The sequence below is a fragment of the Poecilia mexicana genome, unplaced genomic scaffold (assembly GCF_051168715.1).
Source record: "Poecilia mexicana isolate PSO_F unplaced genomic scaffold, ASM5116871v1 scaffold_14, whole genome shotgun sequence".
Lineage (NCBI taxonomy): Eukaryota > Metazoa > Chordata > Actinopteri > Cyprinodontiformes > Poeciliidae > Poecilia > Poecilia mexicana.
The window spans coordinates 19,881,732-19,909,554 of NW_028263383.1; the positions used below are offsets into that span (position 1 = coordinate 19,881,732).

General features: G+C 42.3%; 1 protein-coding gene across 1 annotated transcript in view; it reads left to right on the plus strand.

The window, feature by feature from the left end:
• The window catches only part of igsf9bb (immunoglobulin superfamily, member 9Bb), a 61,666-nt gene that overhangs the window by 19,944 nt on the left and 13,899 nt on the right, over positions 1-27,823 (plus strand). The window contains exons 3-13 of the mRNA XM_088012626.1: positions 1,817-1,963; positions 7,320-7,471; positions 8,703-8,820; positions 15,065-15,206; positions 16,195-16,340; positions 20,810-20,952; positions 21,079-21,219; positions 21,943-22,093; positions 22,469-22,580; positions 26,065-26,240; positions 27,552-27,778. Of these exons, the coding sequence (XP_087868752.1) occupies positions 1,817-1,963; positions 7,320-7,471; positions 8,703-8,820; positions 15,065-15,206; positions 16,195-16,340; positions 20,810-20,952; positions 21,079-21,219; positions 21,943-22,093; positions 22,469-22,580; positions 26,065-26,240; positions 27,552-27,778 (1,655 nt within the window). The remainder of the gene's footprint in view (positions 1-1,816; positions 1,964-7,319; positions 7,472-8,702; positions 8,821-15,064; positions 15,207-16,194; positions 16,341-20,809; positions 20,953-21,078; positions 21,220-21,942; positions 22,094-22,468; positions 22,581-26,064; positions 26,241-27,551; positions 27,779-27,823) is intronic.

Sequence of the window (27,823 nt, forward strand, 5' to 3'; positions counted from 1 at the left end):
GGCTGGTGACCAGTCGGGTCACCATCTACCGGTTCACTCGGTCCTCTGGGCTGGGGCTCGCCATCCAAGTCCTTGTAAGGTTGATCTTGATGTCTCTGGGCACAATGCTCCAAAAGTGCACCATAAGAAAAAAAAAACCTGACCTGGAAGAAGGTCAAAGTAAAGCATCTTAAAATTCAGGATGCTAATATAAACAAAGCTTAAACAACAATTCAAATTTCAATCTAAAAGTGCCACAGTACATCTATAACACTAAATCTACAATCAAAATGTGGATTATTAAATATTAAAACATGTACTAATAGAAAAATAAGTAAATTTACATAGGACAAATACAACATATACAATAATAATGATATAAAGTTTGCAATTCAATTTTATTTTTTATTAAATTTGAACAGTTATTAGGTATTTTAGCCAATTTTTAGCGAATTTACTGGGCCAACGGCTGAGCGCGTGCGATTACTCACCGATGCTTCAATGCTACTCGACTACAGGGGATTTTTTCCAGACCTCAGCTGTTAGAACAGAAGCTTTCTAATTAAAAAAAAAAAAAAAACAGATTAACTTTTTTTAATTATAAATTCAGCGATACTATTTTAACATTGTCTTACCAATTTCCAGGATTCTTCGTAGAATTTAACACAATCTTCCAGGGGATTCACGGGACAACCGTCAGCTCTCTGCTCTTAAGGGAGTTGTTAGACGCAATCTGAGCTAAATCTCAGCGCTGCAGTTAAAACATATTCTTTTTTTTTTAACTATTACTTTTTAATCTCGTAGAATAAGATATTAAATCAACATCTATTCATTTTTTACTGGGTGTGTTTTTAACACAGGGTTACATGTGACATCGACATTCTTCTTTTTGATTGGAAACTGCTAACACAGAAGTCTGATTCCAATTGTATCTAAATTAGCAGCATAATTGACAAAGCAAAAAACAGAAGAATGCAAAAGTGGATTTCAGAAAAAAATCGGAATCTGACATAAACTGCCCCGGTGCCACACATACTGTATGTCCTTAGCTTTCTGCATTCCTTAAAATTAGGTCATAAAACACTAAAATAGTCAAGTCTCGACATTCATGCATGTTTCTTAAATTGCCGCGAGAAACACCCTCCAATTGGGCAGTGAGGGGATTGATGCTGGAGCTCTGGCAGCCCTTTGTTTTGCCTTCGCTTCCATCTGTTTTGATCCAGTTGCCTGATTGCCTGGAGCCACTTGGTAACCCCAGTCTCAGCTTTTGATCTGTGATCTGTAATGGTGGAATCCAGCTACTCCTGACTCTACTTACCAACTCCAAAGCTAATATCTGTCCTGATGGATTGTGAGTAACCCCAGGGGTTACCATCCATCTTAAGCACGTTGTCATGTTGGCTTCTCCCCATCCCTCTGAGGGAGTAACGACCTGTCCTTGCCTGAGTGCGTCTGTTAAAATAGAGCACCACACTCATGGAAAACAGGGCATCTCAGGGATACTTAAATGATAGATTGCTCTGAGTATCCAACTGCAGCTTTGATGTCTGATGTTTACACTCTAAAGTGTCCTTAGAAACCGGCTTTATGTGTTGTGATGTTTCAATAAGACACTGAGACTTTACTCTGTGATCCCTGCATATTTATATCCAAATGTTAATTCAGTTTTTGCCTGGTACTTTGCGTCTCTCATCTCTATAAATAGACCTCGTCTGTTCATCCGTCCATTCATTTCCCTTAACTTCTTTGACTATCTTCTGTAATTCCCGCCCCCCAACTGTTCGTGCTTCACCATTTCCCTCTCCGTTGACACCTGATCTCCTTCTGTTTCGTCCAGGTCGGGCCATTCTGCACGGCAAGTCGTCCCTGCAGATAGAGAACGTGCGTTCAGACGACCAGGGCTGGTACGAGTGTAAAGTGCTCATGCTGGAGCAGCAGTATGATACCTTCCACAACGGCAGCTGGGTGCATCTGACTGTAAACGGTAGGAAACATCGGGCATCATCCAGCTGTTCAGTCTGAAGATGTGGGACACTTTGATATTTAAGAACCCGATACCTTACTGGTTGCTCCTACTCTCTCCCTCCCCAAGATAACATATCTCACATGAAACAGAAAACAAAGTAGCACTCCATGTGCAATGTACACACATAGCTATACACATGCAGAACAATGCCGTTAGAGTTGTACTCCTCATACTCCAATCAGAACTAAATATCCATCCCCTCATTTGCCAGCTTAAAGCCTCCATCATCCTCTAATCAGGCGCTCTAGGACACTTGTTACTGTGGTAACACACACTTTGTATTATCCTGTATGCGTTACTAGTGCCTACCCCTGGGGTCGTGGCACATTAACTCAGTTTCCTCAGAGTTTCTCTCTTCCCTGCATCCCTTCGACTCACCTCTGCTGCTCTCTGTTCTGCGTGAAGCCTCGGGTTTCCTCTGCCTCTTTCTACTTCCTGTCGTTTCTCCCGTGCCCTTCAGCGTTCTGTCACTAAACCAGACATGACCTGCGGCGCTCTAGTCACATGACATCAGCCTGTGGTGTTACTACACCAAAAACCACTGAGATCAGCTCATGCTTTACAGGCCTGTCACAATACAAATTTAAATGGGCGATAGATTGTCCCATAATTTATTGTGATAGAGTTTATAAATCTGAAGTTTTGGGATTCATTTCAATAAAAAACAATTTTGTTTTAAGATCATTTTCAGTTAACATAATGAATGTATACCTAGGCCTGTCACGGCGATACATTTTATTGGATGACAAATTGTCCCAGAAGTTATTGCAATAAGCAAAATATTGTTGATTTTAAGCAATTTTAAAATAATATATTGATAATCGCAAAACAGTGTAAGTTTGCCATTAAAGACTAAAAGATGTAGTACAGAACATCCCAATCTTGAACTGAAAGACATTTTAAAGATCCAAAATAAAACACAACTAAAAAAAAAAAAAAAAAGGAAATAAAAATTATACACAACTGAATCGAATGGATTCTAAACAAAATTGTCCTTCAAAAAATATTACTCATCAGAAAAGTAATTATTGAGCTCATTTTGATTTATTATGCCAATAATTGAATAATTGCTTGCTGCGACAGGCTCAATGCTTTGTGAGCAGCCAACATGCAAACACATCTATTATTAGTCTGGCTCTTCAACAAGATGTATTAGTGGATGCATTTTGATGTCATTATTCTTTCCTACATGTTCTGACAGATATATGATTTTAAATTTAGGACAATCTTATTCCTGAGAATAGTTTAGTGTTTATATGGTGTCAATACAACACAACCAGTCAGAACCTCAGAGCACACATCCTCCCTCAGTGGTAACTCTCCTCAAAGCTCTGCTAGCACCAGGAAAACCGTCTGCATCACCTGGGAAACAGCATCACCGATTTGTTTAAGCTCCTCTTTCCACGTCACAAAAACATGGAAAGTTCTTCTTATGAGTTCTGCCGATAAGTTCTTAAATGCTAAGGGTTCTGCACTTCTATTTATAGTTGCTCGCCTGCAATCCACATTTCCCCATCATAGTCAAACATCATAGCTTGTCCGTGATTACACCCAGCACTTAATCTGTCAGCCTCGTTGTCACTGAAGAGTAAGTGCTGCATATAGATTTCTGTTTAGATGAAAATAGATTAAAGCTCGTGCTTCTCCTCATCATACTGACACCTCTTCTTCTTCTTCTTCACGGCCGTCACATCCCCTCCAGACTCGGTTACCTCTGGTTGGACTCCGCGTGGTGCTGCCTAATAATGTTGATCCCGCTTCTTTTCCTAACCTGATCTGGCAGCTAGTTACGATCAGTTGTTCAAGTTGTTTTCCCAAATTGAATCTTGCCTTTCAAAAGGAGTACGACTCTGCTTCAAAACGTTGGTGTCTCACTTTATATGCTAACTGAAATTAAAACGTTTTCACGTTTTAAAACTTACAGAAAGTAAGTGAAAGAAAACTGGGATTTTTTTTTGTTGGTTTTTTTGCATGATGTCTAGTTTGGTTTCTGTTAACCTCATTGGATCTTCACTCCAAATAGAATAACAACATTCAGAAGCCTGGAGTTATGAGTGTGATTTCCACTGTGTTTTAGCCATATTTCTGGCTTTGTCTCACTTTCTGTGTGTTAGGCGTCCATAGACCCTGGAGAGACTCGGTCAGCCAAAAATAATAATTGTAATAAAAAAAACAACAACAATGTTAGAATCAGAGGACTATATTTATGATGCAAAAGAAAAATATTTCTGTGATTTTAGTCCAAATTTAATTACCGTTTTTTTCTGACTATAAGACGCTACTTTTTTCCTACACTTTGAACCAAGCGGCTTTTCTGGTGATTTTTCTTCAACCACCAGGGGGCGCTTTAGCAGGAAGTGAGTCATTGGAAGTCAAAATTGGAAATCAAAGAAGAAAGCCCTAATTTTCTTGTAGAACAAGTGTATGCTAGCAGCAGGTACGGCTGAGAAATTTCTTCAAGCTCGTATGATGCAGCTTTTAAGTTGAAGGCTATCGATCTGGCAGTATAGGAGGGAAATAGAGCCGCTGAACGTAAGCTTGGCGTGAACAATCCGTGGTTCGGCGTTGGAGACGGAGGACTGCGTCAATTATCAACGGTGCCAAATGAGCCGCGTCCCTCCGCTTGAGAGCGGCGGTTTATCAGCGGCTTATATATGTACTTTCCAGTGTTTTTTTTATTTGTTGGTGAGGCTTGTGGTAAGGTGCGCTCTATAGTCTGGAAAATACGGTAATAAAAAAGAAAAAGAAAAGATGCATCTAAATTAACAGTCATGCTAATGTTCATGCTAATGAATTTAATACTTATGTACATCTCATCAGTGTGTTGGCTGTTGTACATGTTGTGTCCAAGTTTTTATGAACTTCTATCGAGTTCATATTTAAGGTTACATTATGCATTTGTGCTACATTGTTATGTTATCCACACTTTAATGAACACCCATCTTCATTTTGCAATTCACAGTTTCCAATACGATACATGTTTTATTATTACGTTTTGATCTGGTTCCTCTGTTAGACATTGCAGGGTCACATGCAGTTTGCTGTGACACAATGTGAGGCCTGGAATTAGCGCTCTGCCCCGGCTCATTGCAGCGCATGGAATATCATGTTAGCATATGAGAAGCTATGGGATTATGCTTGTAAGAAGATTAGCTTCAGACCTAAATTGATTAGTCTGAGATTTGAATGTTGGTTTAAATTATGTTTGAGTTACAGATGATATCATCATGTAAATGCAGATGGAGCAGAGTTGAACTGGGGTAAAACAGAGAGATTAAATATGTTTAACTGTTTTTGGCTCGGACGATAGCTCGCTAGTTATGAATAATCGCCCCTGTTTATAATCCCAGCTATCCTGAGCAGACCAGAGGATCTAGTAAAAGGGTTTTACAAAACCTCTGCCGCTCTATAAAAAACACTGTCTTTTACAGAAATATTACAAGTTTACATTCAGTATCACAAAAGACATCCAGTTTTGATAAATGTCTTTAATACACAACTTTTTTTTCCCCTAAGAAAAAAACATGCCATGTCCTTGAAGAATATAACACTCCAGGCTCACATCTTTATTTCAAAATGTCTTCTATAAAGCCCATATACAGATACTTCATGTGGGTCGGCTGCGAAACAAAGGATGGATATCTGGAAAGCTGTGGTGGAGGATCTATGATGCTTTAACCCGTTTCTGTTCCCAAGGCTTGGAGAAGCTTGTTAAAATGCATAACATCATAGACTCTGTAAAATACCAGGACATCTTTAATAAAAATCCTGTGCATCCCGCCATAAAACAGAACATGTGTTGCAGTATGATAATAAACTAGAACATACAGCCAAATCAACATAAATGGTTCACCAGATACTTCCATGGCAAACTCAAGTCTCCGGTCCTCAATGTTGTAGAGAACCTGTCTCCTGGTGTAGCACACAGGTTCTATAAAAACTATATATATATCTATATTTCTTTCCCCTAAATTTCTGTCCCACTTCGTGTTGTCTGTGAATGCACCTTGAGTTATGTGCTCACAGAGTAGCTGCATCCGTCATGGAAGTTACACGATTACCTTTGACCAGTTGTGGCCACTGAGCAAAGATACACTGACTTTATCAATCAGATGACTAGAAGAAGGAGACAATCGACACAGAGGGACGTTTTCATCTGTTTCAGCGTAAAATTATCTTGGAATTGACCGAGTGGGCTTGATGACCTTGGATTAACTCTGACAAACTTGGATTAAGTCAAACCTTGTCGAACAGTCTGGTGAGATCTGGGATGATGGAATCCCAGCCTACAACTGAACTTGTCCTACACACTAAACTCGTCTCACTAAATTAGGTTTGCCCACACCTGAAACGGTAGGTAGTTTTCAGACCACGATTTCTCATATGAACTCTTAAAAACTCTGTGAACGTTCTAAACTTTACAAACTCATATTTGGGGCCTGTGTTGTGTTGCAGATGCGGCTCATTTGGCACTGCTGATAAATGACTTTTTGTTCTTTTTCTCTGACTTAGAGCAGAGCGCTACCCCTCCCTGCTCTAACCCTCTGAAAAGTTATAGAAGACCATGTTCTGTCCTGTTGGTAAATGACGGTCACACAAGGTATTAACATCAGGGATGATATCCAGCAGAATAAATCCACCTGAAAGGCTGGACTTCTCTTAAGATCTTTGTGAAATTACATTACTGCAGCAGAAGCCTTGGCAGACGAGTACACATAAACCAGAGAACCAAAATGAATTGTTTCAAATATATTTAATAAAACTATTCAAACCGTGAATTGTCTCAAATATGAAAGAGTCTCGACTCTTAACTTGATCCTTTGTGGGAGAGCCTCTCTCAGCATTTGAGCTTAAAGTCTTTGTAGTAAGCCCTGCAGTTGGATGTGGGCAGCTCATCCCATTCTTACTGGCAGAAGCTCTGAAGCTCTTTCAGGCTTGAAGGGAAGCATCTGTTCTTTGCCGTCCACAGATCTGGGCTCCTTAAATTACAGGAACAAACTTCAATGGCTTTCATTTCATGCAGAAGACAAACGCAGTGCAGTAAAAGTATACGTGGTTTTAAAAAAATATTGGAAACATTTTTTTATTTTTATTTTGTCTGTGCTACTCTGTACTGAGATTTGTGGTCAAATGGTAAAAACCTAAGAGGTGTTGGTACTTCTGTCATCAATCACACTTATCAGAGGTCTTCAAAAGCGTGTAAACTGACATGAAGACAAAATATACATAGATCCTGCATTATGTTAGTCATGTAAGAATGATCCCTACTGGTACCTCATGTAGTTCATGTCCTTCCTGTCCCGTGTCTCCTCAGCCCCTCCCACATTCACAGACACACCACCTCAGTATGTCGAGGCCAAGGAACGGGGGAGCATCACGTTGAGCTGCACGGCGTTCGGCAACCCAAAACCCTCTGTCAGCTGGCTGCGAGAAGGCAGTCGTCTGATCAGCAGTGCCAAGTACAAGGTAGATGTTGCGTTCCATCTATCCACCGGGGATGTGGGCTTGTTTTTAGGACGGAAATAAAATTGTTACTGTTAACAGGATAGACCGAATGACATGGAAACACGTGCCAATGCCACATATTTATCAGTGGAAGTTGTTGCCTTCACATAATGGTACTAATGAAAGAAAGATAAGCCATTCCAAGAGTATGCAGCAATTACGTCAAAGTCCTCTATGGAAGTCATAAAAGACATCCGGGTCATAAAGAAACCAGGTGCTGGCTGCATTAGACACAATTTTAGAAAACTGATTGGTCGAATCAAGAGTCATGCACACAAACTCTATGACTCAGTAGGTTTTTCTTCAGGGAGACTCAGGGCTGAGAAGGTTTGAGTTGGAGCCCATATTATGGAGGAGATGACGGTGAGGTCTCAATCAAGAAGAAGAGAAATAAGAGAGGAAGACATGCACCAGGTCTTGAGGTGGAAATCGAACCCAGAACTACAGCCTCTGTGTGCCGGTTCTACAGCTGCATTAAGCGACGCCCTGACAGATTATGGTTATTACTGAGGATCCAGGATAATGCTTAAAGACCTGATCAGAGAGCGCTGTAACGCAGACAGACACTGGGTGGTTTATTTGACCTCTGGTGTTGGACAGTATCTTGTTTCAGCAGGGACCAGGAGTTCTTCTGCAAGGGAACGGAGAAGTCAATCCTCCTGGGATGAAGGTCTGCGGACAGGAAGTCCTGTCGTGTGCGCCGCCGCAAAACGACATGTCGCAAGCTACTGATGTTAGGGAAAAACACACATGCATCGAAGAGAAATAATCATTTAATATCATTAAATAATCATTTAATGATCAAATTTTTATGTTTTTGTTTGACTTTACTCTGAATACACCACATATATTCAATATATTCCCTGCATCTATTTTATCTTTAGGCTTTATAAACCACTTTAGTGCCTCCTTTAGAGTTGACAGCAGTGAACGGGAATTTTATTTTGTCTCTTCTGTAAATAAAAAAATCACAGCTCAAAAGTTTTGATGTGTGAGAGAGGTGAGACGTGTAGATTAAGAGTTTATTGCTTGTTTCATAAATGATAACTGAATGATGTTTTCATGATGTAAAGCACCTTAAACTGCCTTGTTGCTGAAAAGTGCTACACAAACAAACTTGACTTGACTTAAGCCAGGTTACTCCATAGCAATGACCTGTTTCTGAAAGCTGAACATTGTTTAACACTTTTAGGTGTCTGATGGGAATTTGACGGTGCTATCCATCACCCGGGAAGATCGCGGGGCCTACACGTGCCGAGCCTTCAGCCCCCAGGGAGAGGCCATTCACACAACAAGGCTGCTAGTCCAAGGTTGGTGCATCCTGGTTTTCCAAATTCCATCGCTCCTGCGTATTTCTTTTCTTCATTTAAACACAGACAAAACGAGAAGCTGTCCACGCTGTGTTACCTTGCACCAAGGGAGTCATGGGCTTGAATCCCATGCTGGGGTTTGTATTTTTTTCCATGTGGATGTGGGATTTTTCCCTCTGGGCACTCAGGATTCCTTCCTCAGTTCACAATAGCTTGTAATCATGTTTTCTCTGTATTTATAGTAGGGCTGAAACAATTAATCGGAGTAATCGTGACGACTACGTTATTGAATGTTTGTCTGCAAATTTAGTTTTTGATTAATCTTTCTCTGGACTATATAGACTCAAGAAAGGCCAATTTACTCAGAGCAATAAATAAGCCAAAAAATGTACAACAAGAGAGCCTTAAACACGACTTGTGTGCGTCGTACTGTATAGATTTGGAGTCCACAAAGAGATTGTTATGGACATAAACATCATTGTTACGATAAGATTTGCTGCACAGTGCCTGGGGGTCGGGTCACAGTTCACGACCGTCTTGTATAGTTTCTGGGAAACGCGGATTAATAGACGGCCTCCTGGAAAGCCAGCGAGCAGCAGATCAGCAGACGCCACAGTGCCAACAAATCTTCAGGACTCGGCTTGTTCCAAATAGGCCGGGTTGGCACTGACACACAGGCAGGCACACACTGGCAGCCGTCACCAGCAACATTACCACCAGGCTCACATAGTCCTGGTTGTCCTTCAGACTCGCTGGCAGATGGAAACACTCTGCATGTTCAAGTATCAAACTGCACGCTGCTAATCAGTGCTAGCATATGGGAAAGACGCTTTATAGCAGCAACATTGGCTCGCTGTGTGTGTTTGTGTGTCCCTGTGTGAAGCTAAATTCTAACAAATTACACATTTGTTAACAGAAGTCCTGTGTTTTTTTTGTTTCTTCGTTTGTTTCATTTCCAGTGGGGTATTTGGAGCCAGTCTGAAGCAATAATAAAATGATACAACTCAGCAGTAAACCGATTTCAATTGTATCGTCATGGTTTTTGTTGCTGTTTTTTTTTTTTTTTTTTACCACAAATGCATTCACTCACAGGAGAGTTTCTCTGTGGCGTGTTTTGAAAATCATCAGGAAACTTTGCACACACCACCTCTGTTTTAGTAAGTCATTTTTAACAGGATGTATATTTTCATCTCTAATCACTCTTTGAAGATTTAATATGCAGAAGGAGGCAAGCAACAGATTGATAGTAAAATAACTATATATGTATCAAACCTGAAGTATAAAAAATAAAAAATTCCCCTCTCACCCTCCGTGGGTGGTCTCTCTCTCTCTTTCATCCTCTGAGCTCGGGTCCTCTACCAGAGGCCTGGGAGCTTGAGGGTTCTGCGCAGTATCTTGGCTGTGCCTAGAACTGCACATTTCTGGACTGAGATGTCTGATGTTGTTCCTGGGATCTGTTTGAGCCACTGCTCTAGTTGGGGGGTGACTGCCCCGAGGGCCCCGATGACCACAGGCACCACTGTGGTCTTCACCTTCCAGGCCTTCTCCAGTTCCTCTCTGAGGCCCTGGTATTTCTCCAGTTTCTCATGCTCCTTTTTCCTGATGTTGTGGTCACTTGGTATTGCTACATCCACCACAACGGCTTTCCTCTGTTCTTTATCCACCACCACAATGTCCGGTTGGTTCGCCATTACCATCTTGTCTGTCTGGATCTGGAAGTCCCACAGGATCTTAGCTCGGTCATTCTCCACCACCTTTGGGGGTGTCCCCCATTTTGACCTCGGGGCTTCCAGTCCATATTCGGCACAGATGTTCCTGTACACTATGCCCGCCACTTGGTTATGTCGTTCCATGTACGCTTTCCCTGCCAGCATCTTGCACCCTGCTGTTATGTGCTGGACTGTCTCAGAGGCCTCCTTGCACAACCTACACCTTGGGTCTTGTCTGGTGTGGTAGATCTGAGCTTCTATTGCTCTGGTGTTTAGGGCCTGTTCCTGGGCGGCCAGGATGAGGGCCTCCGTGCTGTCCTTGAGTCCAGCTTTCTCCAGCCATTGGTAGGATTTCCTGATATCAGCCACTTCAGTTATTTGTCGGTGGTACATCCCATGTAGGGGCTTGTCTTCCCATGATGGTTCCTCCAGCACCTCGTCCTCTGTTCTCCATTGCCTGAGACATTCGCTGAGCACATCGTCCGTTGAGGCTTTGTCCTTGATGTATTTATGGATCTTGGATGTTTCATCCTGGACAGTGGCTCTCACACTCACTAGTCCTCTGCCTCCTTCCTTACGGCTCGTGTACAGTCTCAGGGTGCTGGATTTGGGGTGGAACCCTCCATGCATGGTTAGTAGCTTCCGAGTCTTAACATCCGTGGCCTTCATCTCTTCCATTGGCCAGCTAATTATTCCGGCAGGGTATCTGATTACTGGCAAGGCATAGCTGTTTATTGCACGGATCTTGTTCTTGCCATTGAGCTGGCTTCTCAGGACTTGCCTTATTCGTTGGAGGTATTTGGCTGTGGCTCCTTTCCTTGTGACCTCATCGAGGTTGCCATTTGCTTGCTGTATTCCCAGGTACTTGTAGCTGTGCTCTATGTCTGCTATTGTTCCTTCTGGGAGTGAGACCCCTTCTGTGTGGACGACCTTCCCTCTCTTTGTAACCATCCGGCCACACTTCTCTAGTCCGAATGACATCCCAATGTCAGTGCTGTAGATCCTGGTGGTGTGGATCAGTGAGTCGATGTCTCGCTCGCTCTTGGCGTACAGCTTGATGTCATCCATGTAGAGGAGGTGACTGATTGTGGCCCCATTCTTAAGTCGGTATCCGTAGCCAGTCTTGTTGATGATTTGGCTGAGGGGGTTCAGGCCTATGCAGAACAGCAGTGGGGACAGAGCATCTCCTTGGTATATGCCACATTTGATGGAAACTTGTGCAAGTGGTTTGCAGTTGGCTTCAAGGGTGGTTTTCCACAGCCCCATTGAGTTTGCAATGAAGGCTAGAGTCCTATTGATGTTGTACATCTCTAAGCATTCAATGATCCAGGTGTGTGGCATTGAGTCATAGGCTTTCTTGTAATCAATCCAAGCGGTGCACAGGTTGGTGTGTCGGGTTTTGCAGTCTCGGGCGACTGTGTGGTCTACAAGGAGTTGGTGTTTGGCTCCTCTACTATTTATGCCGATGCCCTTCTGTGCCGTGTTCATGTATTTATCCATGTGTCCGCTTATCTTAGCCGCTATGATGCCTGACATGAGCTTCCATGTTGTAGAGAGACAGGTTATCGGCCGATAGTTGGATGGGACTGAACCCTTTGAGGGGTCCTTCTGGATCAGGATTGTGCGCCCTTCAGTTAGCCATTCAGGGTGAGTCCCATTTTGTAGCAGCTGGTTCAGTTGAGCTGCCAGTCACTCGTGGAGGGCAGTGAGTTTCTTTAGCCAGTAGGCATGGATCATGTCAGGCCCTGGTGCTGTCCAGTTTTTCATACCCGAGACTCTTTCTTGTACATTTGCCACAGTGATGGTTACCGGGGCTTGTTCAGGGAGGTTACTGTGGTCCTCTCGTAGAGAGGTTAGCCACTGTGCATTGCTGTTGTGGGACGCCTCCCTTTCCCATATGCCTTTCCAGTATTGTTCAGTCTCCAGCCTTGGTGGGTCTGCTCTGTTGTTAGTACCCTGCCATTGAGAGTACACTTTAGCTGGTTGGGTGGAGAAGAGCCGGTTGATCCTCCTGGCTTCATTCTCTCTTGTGTATCTCTTTAGGCGGCTGGCCAAGGCTTGGAGCCTTTGTTTGGCAGTTTCGAGTGCTTCAGGTATGGGCATCTGGCTGTACTTCTTGGGTACTGATCTTTTCATTGCACCCCTTAGGAGCTCTGACAGCTGGCTCACTTCTCTCCTTGTTATCTTGATCTTAGCCTCTAACCGTCTTTTCCATGATGGATATTGGGTCTCATGGTTGCTCTTATAGCCGAGCATTTCAAGGGTCACTGATGCCGAGTTGTATATCAGCTCATTGGTTTCTGTTATGGTGTTGGTAGGGATTGTTCTCAATGCTGCATTCACATCTTCAATGAGACTTTCTGATGGTACTTCACTCAGCCGTTGTAATTGGCGTCGGGGTTGCCTGGTGTTCATTCGGGCCATGATTCTGTCTCTCTCTCTCTCTCTCTCTCTCTCTCTCTATACATATATATATATATATATATATATATATATATATATATATATATATATATATATATATATATATATATATATATATATATATATATATATATATATATATATATATATATATATATATATATGTATGTGTGTGTGTGTGTGTGTTAAATAATCCTCTGCTATTCATTTTTGTTCCCTGGCACAACCACATGTAGATTTATTCTAATTACTATATCTGTTTCCTCTTAGCAGCATGCATCATCATCATCATCTCTCCAAATGCATATAATTCTCTCAATGTATTTTTTTGTGTGCTAGAAATAATTAATTCAGAAACAGATCTTAGCTCCTCACCCATTCATGGCTTTTAAGAGTTTGTCTTTTTCTAAATCAGTTTACTGAGTATAATTTGGCTCGTCCAGCCGTTTGTCCAAATCTGTTTCTACATGTAGTGATGCATCACAGCCAATGTCACCTTAAAGCATTTTGCAAGACAAACAGTTCAATAATATATTATCTTCCTCTTTGCATTTTAGCAGAATGTAGACATGGATCATTGCAATAGAAACAAAGTGAGGGACTAAAATCAGGCTTTACTTGGTCTAAATATCCACGACTCCTTTAAGTAGTAAATTGATCGGGACAAAACAACTTGTGGCAGGAGAAAAGTGGAAGTGAACCCATAACTGTCAGTTTGCTAAATGAATGTTAAGTTGTATTTTTTATTATTAATTCAACCTGGATTCATCTTATATATTAAAGACACACATAATTTTATTATTTAAGGAGATTTTATTCCCAAAATTCGACAGCTTAGCAAACTGAGAAAACCCCAAAAAGATTAAGATGATTAAAATCCAGACAAGAAGATGACAAGAAGCTCCCACTGTAATCCCTCTTCTCTGTCAAATCCGCCTTATCATGATATTCCTCTTATGTTGCTTTTAGCCCCATCATAAATATATGACAATCTCCATCTATTATTTGAGGTGATTTTATGTAGATATGATTATAGTAAGCTTTCCTAGTCTCTGAAATGTTTTGGATTGTTATCCTGTGGGACATTTTCCATCTCCAGTTTCAGTCATGCAGTTTATACTTCACTAAAGTGAGAGGTGTTTCTCTGCTCCACCAGATCTGCTGTTCTTTACAGAAAGTAAGAGTTTGAATCCTTAACAAACAAATGTCTGCCTTGCTTTTGGTGGAGTTAGAAAATGTGATGTCTGGTATTAAAGATCTGAACAAAAGCAGGGCCGTAGAAATCGTGTTTTTCCTCTCAGGCTCACAGACAGTTATTATGCAATTTTTCTTAAAAGTCTTTATTATAGTTTTCCCAATCTTTCAGATGCTCGTTTTCCCGGTTTTGAAAAATTCAGCAGTCCTCTCCAAGCAGACAGCGCATCACCCAGTTTCTGTTTGTCTGCTGTGGTTTTCTTAGTGCAAATGAGGACACGGCGCTGCCTCCATCATCTCTGTGACATGCTGTTTTCCATGGGGTGACATTTGAAACCTGATACTGTCAAAAATTAACAACAATAACTTCTGTTATTTAGCTTAAGAGAAAAAATTGGGGGTTAATTTTTCAAAGTCATATTTTCACCATGATATTCATTAATTAATTAAAGTCACTACTTTAACTATTCAGTTAGCATGCTAAATATTTAGTTAGCAAACAAAATATTTAGCATCAAACTAAATGTCTAGTGAAAATAACTTTTTTTTTTTTATTCTGCTGAAGGTCTCACTCTGAAGGAAACATCAGACCTTTTAAAGAATATTTTAAGTTTAAACTGGTTTTTATATCTCTGGACTTTCTTTGGCTTAGTTTGAACTGATACTGAAAGTGACTAATGTCGAGTCTTTTTTACTCTGCGACAAAGAGTGTCGTTGTCAAGGCGACCTTAGTATAATCTGGACTGGGGTTTTCAGTTTTTAATTTCGCTAAAAGTCCGCACTGGTTACCAGTCGACTCCTCTGCATATCTTTAATTTAAATATTTAGTTGCCGTTGTTGTGCGACACGTTAAGACGCTACTTAAACGAGCTAAAAGCCGTCCTGTATGTGCTCCACTGTGTGTGTGTTCCCACCAGGCCCTCCGTTTATTATCTCACCACCAGAGAACATAACAGTGAACATCTCGCAGGATGCCTTCTTCACCTGCCAGGCGGAGGCCTATCCTCGCAACTTGACGTACACCTGGTTCTGGGAGGAGGACAACGTCTTCTTCAAGAAGTAAAGTTATGATCATGTTTGTTATCGTTTGCTGATTAACAAGTCTCTTTTGCAGCCGTACTCTACAGTTACTGCAGATGACTGTATATACATGCCTTAATTGTACAATCCCATGCAAAGCTTTTTTTTCTATCTTCCACCTAATTCGCTGCGAGTCAGAGAGGTGCAGCACCGTTACAACACTTAAGACACGTGGACCAAAAAGCCCACAGTGGCTCCTAAAATAACTTGAAACTGTCAAAAGTAAGAATAAATTCACAAAACCCCTAGAAAGTAAAACAAAAATGAATCCCAGCCAGTGATTTTCAGTTGCTTGAGATGTCCGTCTACGACGTTAACGACTCTCTCCCCCCAATTTACGGCTCACAGACGTGGTGGTTTAGTATATTCCGATGGTGGTTGAAGCTCTCAGAGTGAAATACTGCGTACAGTGAAATCTTTGGTGCTGGGATCAATAAATGTATCTGCTGTTTGCTGGAATTATGTTTTTGCTGCAGGGTAGAAACTTAATAAGTTGAGGGAATATGAGTTGCTGTGATTTTCGGTCACATTTGAAGCCAGTTGATGTGTCGAGTTCCCAACATCCAGCCGCTCCGCTTTGATTTTTTAAACCGAGCTCCGTGACAAGCGTCTTTTATGACCGAGTCCGAACGCCAAAATGAACCAAAAGTGACAAAACTGGATAAATGTGTTATCGTTTTTACAACGGTCTCACTTTATACACAAATGACAAGAGAATGAATGTATGTGCTAATATATTTTCTTCAGTAAATGACACAAAAAATGTCTTAAAGCTTATGAAACATACTGCCAGGCGGGAGCTTCAGTCTAGAGGACGGTTGCCTCTAAATGTTGCTCTCTTTGTAAAATATTACTAGAGTAGAAGTGGTTGGTTAGGACGCCACTTCCAGGCAGCTGGTGGTTAGATTCAACAGACTTGCTGTGACTTACTGAATTTAGATCCCAGTGCCTCTCTTCATGTCCACAGTGACCTCAAGCGGAGAGTCAGTATTCTCATTGATGGCTCCCTCATCATTGTGCAAGTCAAGCCAGAGGACACTGGGAAATACACCTGCTCTCCCAGCAACAGCCTAGGCACACCGCCGTCTGCCTCTGCCTACCTAGCAGTGCAATGTAAGTCGACATTTAACAATTTTATCCTCCGTTTTGTTTTCAGGATGAAGATTTTACTGCAGATCTTCTTCATTGTTGTGCTTCTGAAATGTTATTTAGCACTTCTAATGGATTCCTCTGATTATTTGCTAAATTGGCCTCATGCGCATTATAAGTGTGTCCCACTGAAAATGCATTGGCTTCCAACGTGTTTAAGAGGGTTTTCACATCTGATATGCAGACTTGGTTTGATTGGGGACCAAGCTTGCGATATTTGCTACATTTTCAGCTGGTGTGTCTCGCTCTCACACTGCACCGTGTCAAACTAGCCTTTGAAAAATCTGTTCACCCCTTCGCCTGCGATGGCCACTGAGAGAAGCAGTTTCAGCAGAAACCTCTGAAGGAGACACTTAGTGCAACTTCCTTCTTTACAAAAACGGAGTGGCGTCAGATTTTAGAGATCCTAGGATTTCTCGCTTTTTCTTTGCTAAAAGACCACGAGCCACTCTTCCCGCTAGCGCCAGACACAGGCGTTTGTTTTGGTTGCACGTACCCAGAATGCCCTGCACTGTTGTCTGCCTTCTGCTTTTGGAGCGGTCTCCGGTCTGCTTGCCGTTCACACGAACCACTCCAGAGCTCTCTTTAAGCGAACAAAGGCCTAGGTTTTTAGATCGACCAGAGTTTGCTTTTTTTGTGGTCCAAATCGAAGTTCGAATACACATTCGCCTCCCCAAGCGAACAAGACTTTCTAGGCAAATGAGCTAGAATTGGATCAAAAGGAGGTTTCTTAAAGTTACTGACTTACAGTGAATTTCCCCCCCTGGTTTATGTGTGTGTGGGTGTTTTGTCAGAGAATGAGAGACACCAACCGCTAGAGTGAAACAAACCTTGCAACTTTCGGGGAGGTTGCTGATTATTTTTTCGCAGCCGAAGCAGCGGCGCTGCGATCCGACCGGATACAGTTTGAATATCAGGTTGCGAATCTTGGCTCCAGTTTCTTGGTTGTTTTTTAAACACAGCAAATGTTTCTGCTGCTTTTGTCAAACACATTTATACCGACAGCAGTAATTAGCTCGACAGACACCCGAGTTTGTTCCTTTTTCTCCGCTGATTGATTCTTTGCAATTGGGTGGCAGGCAGGTCATTCAATCTATTGAGTTGGGTGGGCCTGGATTTTAGATATAAAACCTGCATGAATGGATGGATTCTAGCAGACAGTTGTAATGTTTAGACTCTGGATGAGGAGAATCACCTCCACTTCCCATCACCTGAATATTCATAAAGATAAAATGACAGAGTATTCCTCCATGTGTGTTTGGTTTAAACTAGACCCTGCTGTAGATCACTCCCAACAAACTGTTTCCTTCAGGTGTAAGACGAGTTTCTGGACCATTGAACCTCTTGGTTCTCTCTAGCAGGCTGACACTCGCTTCCTTCTCCCAGTCAAACACCTGTTTTCTCTCATAAACACTTTTCCTTTTTTTTTTGCTCTCCTCCCTCTCTCCTCTGCCTCTCATTCCAATAGATCATTTCTATATTTCTTATTTGTACTCGTTTATGTACATTTGTGTGCTCACTGGCATATTACCGCTCCCTCTCTCTGGATTGCTGCCTCCTCATTTCTGAGCTGGAGTACTCCAGCGGTTCAGCAGTCACTCGGCAGTCGCCTCCAGCCTGTGTGAATCCGTCGCCTGTAGAAAAAGCTTGTGTCGGGTGTTCGGAGCAGACGGAGAGAGGCAGGAGGGAGACGCGGGACCTCGTCGATAGGTGGTCGCCGTGACGCTAGTTAAAGCGGCAGATCTTTATCATTTCTCCTGTGCCCCCCGTCTCCATGGATGGCTGTGTATGTCTGTGTGTGTGTGTGTGTGTGTGTGTGCGTGTGTGTGTGAACAGAGGTAGGCAACACCAGTCAGGAGAGGGAGGGGAGGAGTGAGGAGAAAGGGGGGATTACATCATTGCTGTAAGACTGGTGACTTTTCTCATCAGACTGCAGGGGGCTCTCTGATTCGTTCTGTCCTATTATTTCCTCTGATGTTCTTCTTTTCACTTTGCTCCCCTTCTGTCAGCCGTCAATGTTCTCCCTTCTCCTTCCTTTTCTCTTCCTGTCTTTTTCCTTGAAGGGCTGTGCCGGCGACTAACTTCCCCTCAGCGTCAGTGGGAACCGAGCGCGTCGTGAGCGATAGGGCTCTCTAAGTGCTATATTTAGAAACCCGGCTGATATTCTTGTCTGCGGTCCCGGTGGCGGCGGCGCTTCCTCTGGGTTCAGGACAGACGTGCTTGTAGATCCCGAGTTGTCCAAGCCGTCCAGCTTTCCCGCCTCGCTCAGTCGCTTGCCCTGCTGCTCATTTTCTCTCCCTCGCGGCGCTTTTGTTCCCCTTGCTCCTCGGTGACAGCATCCCATCGCCAGCTCTCCTCCAGCGGCTCCGCTCTGCCTTACGTCATACAGTCACTTCTGTCTCTCACCTGTCCTGTTTCCCACGCTCAGCCTCACTTCTCCTCCCTCTATTGCTCTGCTGATAGCTCTCCCCTCCTCCACTCAGTCACCTCATCTTTCATGCTTATCACCCAGTGCATAATGGGAAGCTCTCCTCCCTGACCTTAGTGGGGCACCACAATGTGTTCTGCCCTGTCCTCCAATTTCTGGATCAACTGAAACTTTTCCCTTTTTTTGTCTATTCTTATTTAGAGAATAATGACCTCTTTATCCCCTCCCCTTGTCTGATTTTAAAAGGGTTTGATGACTGAATCAAACACCAGTTGAAAGAAGGTTTTTATGATGCAGAGGGGAAAGTAGGAGGTTTATTCACATGCCTTGCAGGGAAGGATAATTAGCATAATACATCTTTGTTCCAGTAAGTGCTGAGCTGTGTGTAGATGGCAAGAGAGGCTTTAAACCTCACCGTTAGAAAACTGCTGCTGCAAAAAGTGAAATCTTGGCGTCACTGAGTCATAGTATCAACCATTAGACGCAGTATGGGAGTGAAACCAGAAAATAAATCTTTTCTCGTCTGCATATGGGCTTCACAGTGGAGCAGTTTGCAGCAGTGTAGCTTTGCAGGACGCCCTTAGGTGTGAGTGTGTGTGTGTGTGTGTGTGTGTGTGTGTGTGTGTTGTTGTTTGGCATGTGTCTCTGTTTTGACCTGTCCTGAGTGTGTCCCACCTCTAGCCCAGTGACTGCTGGAGGTGGCGTCAATAGGCGGATTGATGGACGTTCTGCATACCAAACACAAACATCTTTATGCTTTGGCTTAATTTTGCAGAGACTTTAACTGCGAATGTTTGATTTGGCCAGATGAGACCAAAACTAAGTTCACACAGCAGGCAAATGTGACCCAGATCTGCCCATATGCGACCCATATTTGACTTTTTATGGCTGTCTGAATGGATCAATTGGATAAAAAAATAAATAAATAAAAAATCTGCTGTGTGCCACTTCCATATATGGTACTAAATCAGATACATGGTCATTTTGCATTTAATCCTACTTTTACGTCATTGTATCGAGGCGTGTGTCATAATCCTGCACCAGAAGAAGCCAGATACTATAAATCCACAAATAAACGATGGCTGAAAAGTATAAATATGATCCTAAGTGCATTACATCACAATGCCACCTCACTTGGTCTGAGTACACATCCAAACAGACTCCTGGATGCAGTCAGTGCATCTTCTGCATCGACTGTGAAACGCACCGAATCCTTCTGCACATCCACATGGTAAGGCTGTCAAAGTCAAGCTAGCATAACTGACCTACTTCCATCTCCCTCTCTGTTTTCCTATATTCAAACTTTTTACTGACCTTTCACATGTGATACCCCTGGACCTTGTTAACTAGCTGTCATAATGTTGACAATCAATAGCAAAACACCACGCCCCTTTTGCTCCCAAGATTTAGCGCGTTATGTTGACAGCTTGACAGCTAAAACCAATGATGGTTATCATCGGCGAGCCCTTATTTTGCCGCCCAGCAGGGAGCTGGGGGGCGGGATCTAGTGTGTGTGATGTGTGTGACGTCACATTTCAACTTCTCTATATCCTGTCTCAAATACTTTATTGCAAGCTGTGAAACCGTAGCCGTGCGTACATTAGAATAGAAGCCTGTAAACATAGAGTTAGGGAGAAGTTGTGTACTTCAGGTACGATGCTCTCTACTCTTAATGACAGTACGCTAAATGTACTGTTTTCACTGTGTGTGCCACAGCAGTTGTTGGGAAATTTTTAAGGCTTTTAATTTGGGATAAAACTGATGAATTACTCTTGAATTACTCCACATGTCACACAATATTAGCGACATACACAAATGCTGTTCTGAGATCAGCCGTGCTCCACAGAAGGTAAATAAATTTGTCACTGCGCGGTGAGCCTGCTGTCTGAAGCCGAGAGATTTCCCAAGGCTCCTCACACATCTGCTGCGATAGCCAGACATTCGGTTCCCCTCACTACAACGGGTGATTTTTATCAGTCGCCTTTTCTCTTTCTGTAATCACCAGATCCTGCCCGTGTGGTAAACATGCCATCTGTCATTTATGTGGCCATTGGTCTCCCAGGCTTCATCCGCTGCCCAGTAGATGCCAACCCTCCTCTGACTCTGGTTAAGTGGAAAAAAGACGGCCTCCCTCTACGGATAGACAAGGTGATTCAGTTCGTTTGAGGAAGTCTGTTCCTTTGTTTTTTATAAACTTCTGGATAGTTTAGTAAAAAATGTGCATATTCAGGATTTGTTAAGCAGTGGATAAACTATTACGATTGTTTGTCACAGTACCCTGGTTGGAGCCAGATGGATGATGGGAGCATCCGTGTTGCAGAGGTGACAGAGGATTCTCTTGGCACCTACACCTGCATGCCTTACAATACCCTGGGATCCATGGGATGGTCTCCTCCTGCTCCCCTGGTGCTAAAGGTAAACACGCCTCGGCTGCACAGCGGCCGACCTGGACTTCACATAAACCGTTTAGCCTTTTCTCACAGTGATTACCCACCTACAGTAGTAGTTTAGTAGTACTTTTACTTTACCTCTGCCTAGAACTAACACTCTGAAGAAAACAGAGGAATTGCACGCTGCAACATTCTGCCTTCTGCAATTACATTAACTGCTGATCATGTAAATTGTGAAAAGAATTGATGGAACGGGTGAACACGTATTCGAAGTGAAGATTATTACCGTTTGTTTTTAATAGCGATGCAACGATCCACTTTTTTTCACTTCCGATACCAACGCAGATATGTAAAGGGGAACCTTAAATAAACCCGAGGCACACTCGGCGTTTCACTTACACATTACGGCCGTCTCGCCAATGTACAGGACCCTCCAAAATTCTCTGTGGTTCCTGGAGGGGAGTACAGGCAGGAGGCTGGAAGGGAACTTGTCATCCCATGTGAAGCAGAGGGAGATCCTTTTCCGAATATCACATGGAGGAAGGTACCACCCTCACACCTGGTTGTAGTTCCAGTTTCTTATGCCGTGTCACAGTCGGTATTTTAGTGCTTCGGTGTTGTGATCTCCCCTCTGACCGGAACGACTAACAACACTGTCCTTCTGTCTTCGGTGTTTGAGTCTTTGGATTGCGTGTGCCTCTTGTTCATCATGTCTGCTTATTATTTCCTTGGGCGGGGCGGACTGCAGGTAGGGAAGCCCAGTAAAAGCAAGCACAATGTTCTGCCTCGGGGCAGCTTACAGCTGAAGTCGCTCACAAAGGATGACCACGGGGAGTGGGAGTGTGTCGCCACCAACGTTGCCACAAGCATCACTGCCAGCACGCATGTCCAAGTCATAGGTACGTAAAAACTAACTGAATCACCTGTACAACCACTTCCAACAAGAATAAGTTGCAGTAGTTGTTTTCTGCATGGCTTCATTGGTCGTTGCTGTTTTGCAAGCCTCGCCGAATTAATTGACAGCAACGGTTGCTTATCCCAGGTCACTAACCCTAACCCTTTCCTTCATGTTAACACATGCCTGTTTTAATTTCTGTAAGCTTTTCTTGTGATTTTATAAAGTCAAACTTTGCTTTCACATAATTATACATTGGGTTCTTAACCTCCCTGGCTCACAGTTAATTTGTCTGGCAGGAAAACTGAACGACGTCTCCATAACAGCAACACTCGGCGACTAATGTGCCGCTTTATAAAACTTCCCCCCGTCTCCATAGGCACAAGCCCCCACGCCCCCACCAGCGTCCGCGTCGCCACCTCCTCCACCTGGGCCAACGTGTCCTGGGAGGCCAGCTATGACGGAGGCTTCCAGCAGACATACTCAGTCTGGTACGGCCATGTGTGAGTCATCCCAGCATGCTTTGCTTCCTGCTTTTTCTTCCTTCATCGTGCCCTTATTTTGTCGCTGGATACGTCTTTTCTAGGGTTACGTTCAGAGCAGTTGTAAAACGGCAGAAATGGGGAAAGTACAAGGAAATCCATGAGAAAGATAATTGCAACCAAACTGAACATGACCCAACTCTATCCTGCTGCTGCCGCTGCATCGCTCTGCTTGACTGGGCCTCAGCTGAAATGCTTGTTGTAGCTTAATACATGAAAACATTGTGTGATATGATAAGAATCTGAGCAAGTCGTTACAGTCTACAAGTTGATTGATAAGTTGAAATATATTTTATTAAAAGAAAAAAAAGAGCAGAGTTTTGACATAGTCCTCTTTTCATAAACTCTCATCGTTTGTGAACTTGAATAGATTTAAACCGAGTAAAGAAAAAATGTTTACTAGCAAAGTCCTAAACTCCCTGCTGCTTTGTGTTAATTATGACACTTGACAGCTCACAAGTAATCCACAAAACCCCTACAAACAAAACTTAAAACATAGTTTTTATTGGTCAGTGAGATCAGTCTGAGATGCCATGTCTTCAACACAACGATGAACAGAAGATGATTTAATTGGTCATTTAGTTACCGTGGAGACTGAGCCTTCATGACATCACACCTGACCAAATATTTTACTTGGTAATCAGGATAGTAAACACTTTGCTCATTGTTGCCATTTCTTCTGTTGGACAGTGACTCAGAGTAACTTTGGTGTCTGGAATCTGAATCTGTTTACTGCCAAATTATGTCAATCAGTCCCTCCAGTTTTTTTAAGATTATCATGGAAATTCACGAAAAATTAATAAATCCCTGCACTTTGTTTTTTTTTTTTTTTTTGCACTAATAATTTGGAGTTTATTGCAGATTTTTCTCAAAAGTTGTCAAAAACTTTCTTACTCATACAAAACAGCTGCCTCACCCTCAAATGATGTCAGATTACAGTCTATAATCTATACAGCGAGTAATAAAAAGTCACATTTACCATCATAAATAAGCACAAATCTTGCAAACGTTTCCAAAGTAGTAACACAAACACTTTGATTTTTTATTTATTTATTTTTTTTGCAAAAAATCACAAAAATAATCACAAAATCCTGGAGGGACTGAAAGGATGGTCAATAATATTTAAATTTTTAAGAATTAATGAATATTTCAACAGTTTGTGATCAGGTTTTATCAATACATTCTGGCACAACCGGCCCTTTAAGAGCATTTATGATCTTGATTTGGCCCAAAACGAAAATGAGTTTGACACTCCATTGTAACACAGTATGTGTAGCTATAATTACGTGGTATTAAAAAGAAGAAGAAGAAGAAGAAGAAGTCCTAAGCGGTGATGGTAAACTACAGTGCATGATAATCAAGTCTGAATTGTGTAAAAAGGGAATATATTTAAAGTACAAGGTGACAGAGGTGATGATTCCCGATTCAGATGTGCTATAAAAAAATCAGTCAAATCCTAATTTTATTCTGATCACTGCCTCCCATCATGTTTTATTAATAAAGTGAAGTAACCAGAGAGCAGAACGAATAGGAAAACAAGCAGACAGCGGCTTTAATTAAAGATATTCATACTGACAGCGAGCCTGTGTGATCAGCACTCGGATGGCCCGTGTCGCTGCAGCCCTGCTGTCATTTAGAAGAGCCTTCAAAACGCCACGGATTGGATTCCTGCACAGCTGACTTTGTCACACCGCTTAATAAAAGATGTGCAGTGGCTCGGGAAAACTATTCACGCCCCTTGAACGTTTCGTTTTTTGTTGCATCAAAAAATACGTAACCCATAAATGGTGTTCAAGGGAGTGAATGTTGATACAATGGCTTATTTTATGTTAGATATTTTTGTTTAGCTGTGAGTATGTTGTTCAAATCAGTTTTCAATTTGATACTAAAGTTTTTTTTTTGTCAAAAAGGTCAAATTGTGTTGATCACTAATGATTTGTAAAAGCAATAAAAAGAGTCAAACCTCCAACCTGCTTTTTCACAGGCACTTTAAATGCATCTGCATATATTTTGTTGGGAACTTATGCATCAGATCAACACAAAACAGTGTGTAATTGTAAACGTCAAGTGGAAGGACACATGGTTTTGAAAAAGTTTCCCAGAGTGAACGCTTTGTGGCATGTATATGTACCAGATCTGCACATCTTTCATTACTCATCAAGCTCTGTCAGCCTGAGCAGAGTGAGACCTCAATTACTGTGTCTTTCCAAAGACTTAGTTCTGGACTTTGACTGGGCCATTCCAATTCAAAAAGATAAAAGATCATGAGGTATGAATACTTCAAAGTACCCTATTAAATGCACTGTAGAAATGTAAGCATTACCACATTTATAACCTTTTAAAACTGCACTCCAAGCGGTTTGCATATTTTTAGCTCCTGTGATTGTGTAAATTTATACAACCCTGTATTTCTTTACAGTAAATAATTGCTTTTGATACAGTTGCAAAGTTATTGCATGTGTGTAGTCGTGTGCTTCAGTTGTTGATGGAGATCATTCAGTGTGAGTGTACAGCATGGCCAAATGGCAAAATGCAAAGCTAAACGGAGCATGATGCTGATACTATTAACTGGCTGCCATGTTCTGAATAAAGAATAAAATGTATTAAAATGTGAATGTTTTAGTGAATTGCTGCAGAAAGAAGGAATCTGCCAATGTAATTGACAGACTTACTGCCTGGGCAACTGTTAGCTGAAGCCCAGCAGTCTGCAATTTGGAACTGAAGCACAAACTTAGCATAAACTAGCAGTGGCCTTGCTGCTTATTGTGTCAAACTGGTCGAGCTGTATTGAATTAAGGAGGCAGACATGGTGTGTTTGTAAGTCATTAAACTGCTTGGTTCCTGGAGATGAGCAGGCATCGCCATAAGGGGGCCCCTATTCCCCTTTTCCTTTGTTGTACTATTGTACAGAGTAAGAACTCGTCTTCCACGTTGTTGTACAGAGGAGAGACATCAGTGCAGAGCGGTGAACTGTCATTACTGTTCTCATGTTTGAGACTACAATGTTTAGTACCGTGGAGACCTGGCTTTACGTGGATGAAGTGAAATAAAGTGAAAGTGCGGAATACTCCCAACAGTGCGTCCTGCTGTTTAGGGTTAGCATGGCTAACCACCGCTGCTAACTCCTCCAACCTCTCACCGCACCGTCACGTTACACACAGGTTACCATGGAGGATAACATCACACCCAACCTAACCATGTTCCACATGCAAGCTAAACACTTCTCAAGTTCGCTATTTTACAGTCATTATCTTCATTTGCAGCACACCAAGAGGGTAACGTACTATATTACCCAAAATATGAAGTCGTTGCCAGTTTCTAAAGGCATCAATAAGTGTTGGAGACATGAAGAAGACAGTTCCTTTATTTTCCTGTCCTTTTCCCCCCATGCCATGTCTTCCTGTTTGTCCATTCACATTTCACTTCTGCTCAGGCTGAAGAGGGAGCGTTTAGGTCCACACGACTGGGTTTCCATACCAGTACCTGGAGGCCAGGACTGGATGGCGGTGCCGGGCTTGGAGCCAGAGACAACGTACCAGTTTAGTGTCCTGGCCCAAAATAAGCTTGGCACAGGCCCCTTCAGCGAGGTCGTCACTGTGAACACTCTAGGTGAGTATAGCAGCCACTCGCTGGGAAGAAATCCTAAATTAATGTGACTTTAGAGGCTGGGTGAATACAAAAGCAAGTAAACCACCTATGTTTAGTTTAATTGACATGTCAAGTCACAGTACACTTCTATGTTCATGAATATTAGCAGGTAATTTTTTATTTTTATTTTACTTGATAGATGAGTGAGTGCTGCTTGTGTAAGGTTGCTCAGGACGCATTTCTGTCTGCGAAAGGCACTTTATACATAAACTTGTTTACGCAGTGGTTGTGTGTGGCAGTAATATTATACAGCAACATTGTCTTTAGTCAGAGGTCTTCAGATGTGTTGCAAGCCTGACTGCTACTGGAGATCCTTCCTGCCCACAGGATTTCCATCCACCATGACTGTGTGAAGACACCTGGATGATAGGAGTTATGACAACATTTAATTTTCCCTTTGAAACTAAATATTTTTAAATTGAATTAAATTTGAATTGAATGCGAGAACAGGTATTTTGGATCAGATTTGGCCCTTGAGTTTAGATGCAAGTTTATAAACTCAGCACTTCATAGGAAAGCATCTTGTTCCCAATCAAAGGACTTTTTTAAATATATAAATATTGATTCAGGATTTCTATCGCTTAACTCTAAAGTCATAATTACAAACAGCTTTTTTAACATCTTAAAAGTGATTGTTGTTGTTCTTTAGTAAACGTGTCCTCTTGTTTAACCACCAGTTATCAGACTAACTGCTGGTTAAACAAGCAGTTAGTCTGATAGTTATGGGTTTAGTTTGGTTATTCCAGCTTTGAGGCGAGGGTTGTTAGCGTTGCTCAATCTAAGTGCAAATGAAGCTGTCACAGATTATTATGCAAAGATAAGTGACATGCTGAAAATGGAGATAACTAACCGTGCTGCGCCACTCTATGTGTGAGCCAAGGAGGAGAAACCCAGAGGTCAAAGCTTTCTGCTGCTGGGTTGCTCCTTCTCTCTCTCTCTCACTTAAAAGCATTTCATCCAACACCTCAAAAAAAAAAAAAAAGAAATCAACAGATTTCATATTTCTTGGTTCTACTCGAGAAGGAACCAGTGGAACTGGTAGATATTCTGACAATCGGTATTTATTTTTTTTTGGCCTCTAGACAATTTTTATTGCAGGATTTTGTGATTCTAAACATTCGGTTTTGTTAAAACACAATATTGTCATTTTTACCGTGCAAGCATTTTGTCGTGAAATGTCGAAGAATTGTAAGAAAACAAAAGCTTTCCTCAGGAAAAATCTTCAGTCTCAAACCATGTGACCAGATCTCTGATCCTGATATGCTCTTTCAGTATTTCCTACAAGTACCCCTGAACCATTGGTGCTGCTTACCCCACCACGGTGCCTCACAGCCAATCGCACGCAGCAGGGAGTCCTGCTCACCTGGATCCCACCTGCCAATCACACAGCACCTATCCAGCATTATGTAATGGAGTTCCGACTGGGGGAACGATGGGAGATCTTGGATGACAGCATTCCTGCAGGAGAGCTGGAGCTGCTCGCCCGAGACCTTATCCAGGTAGAACGCATCCCAAATCCTGACTGGTGGTGACACGTCGTTGTC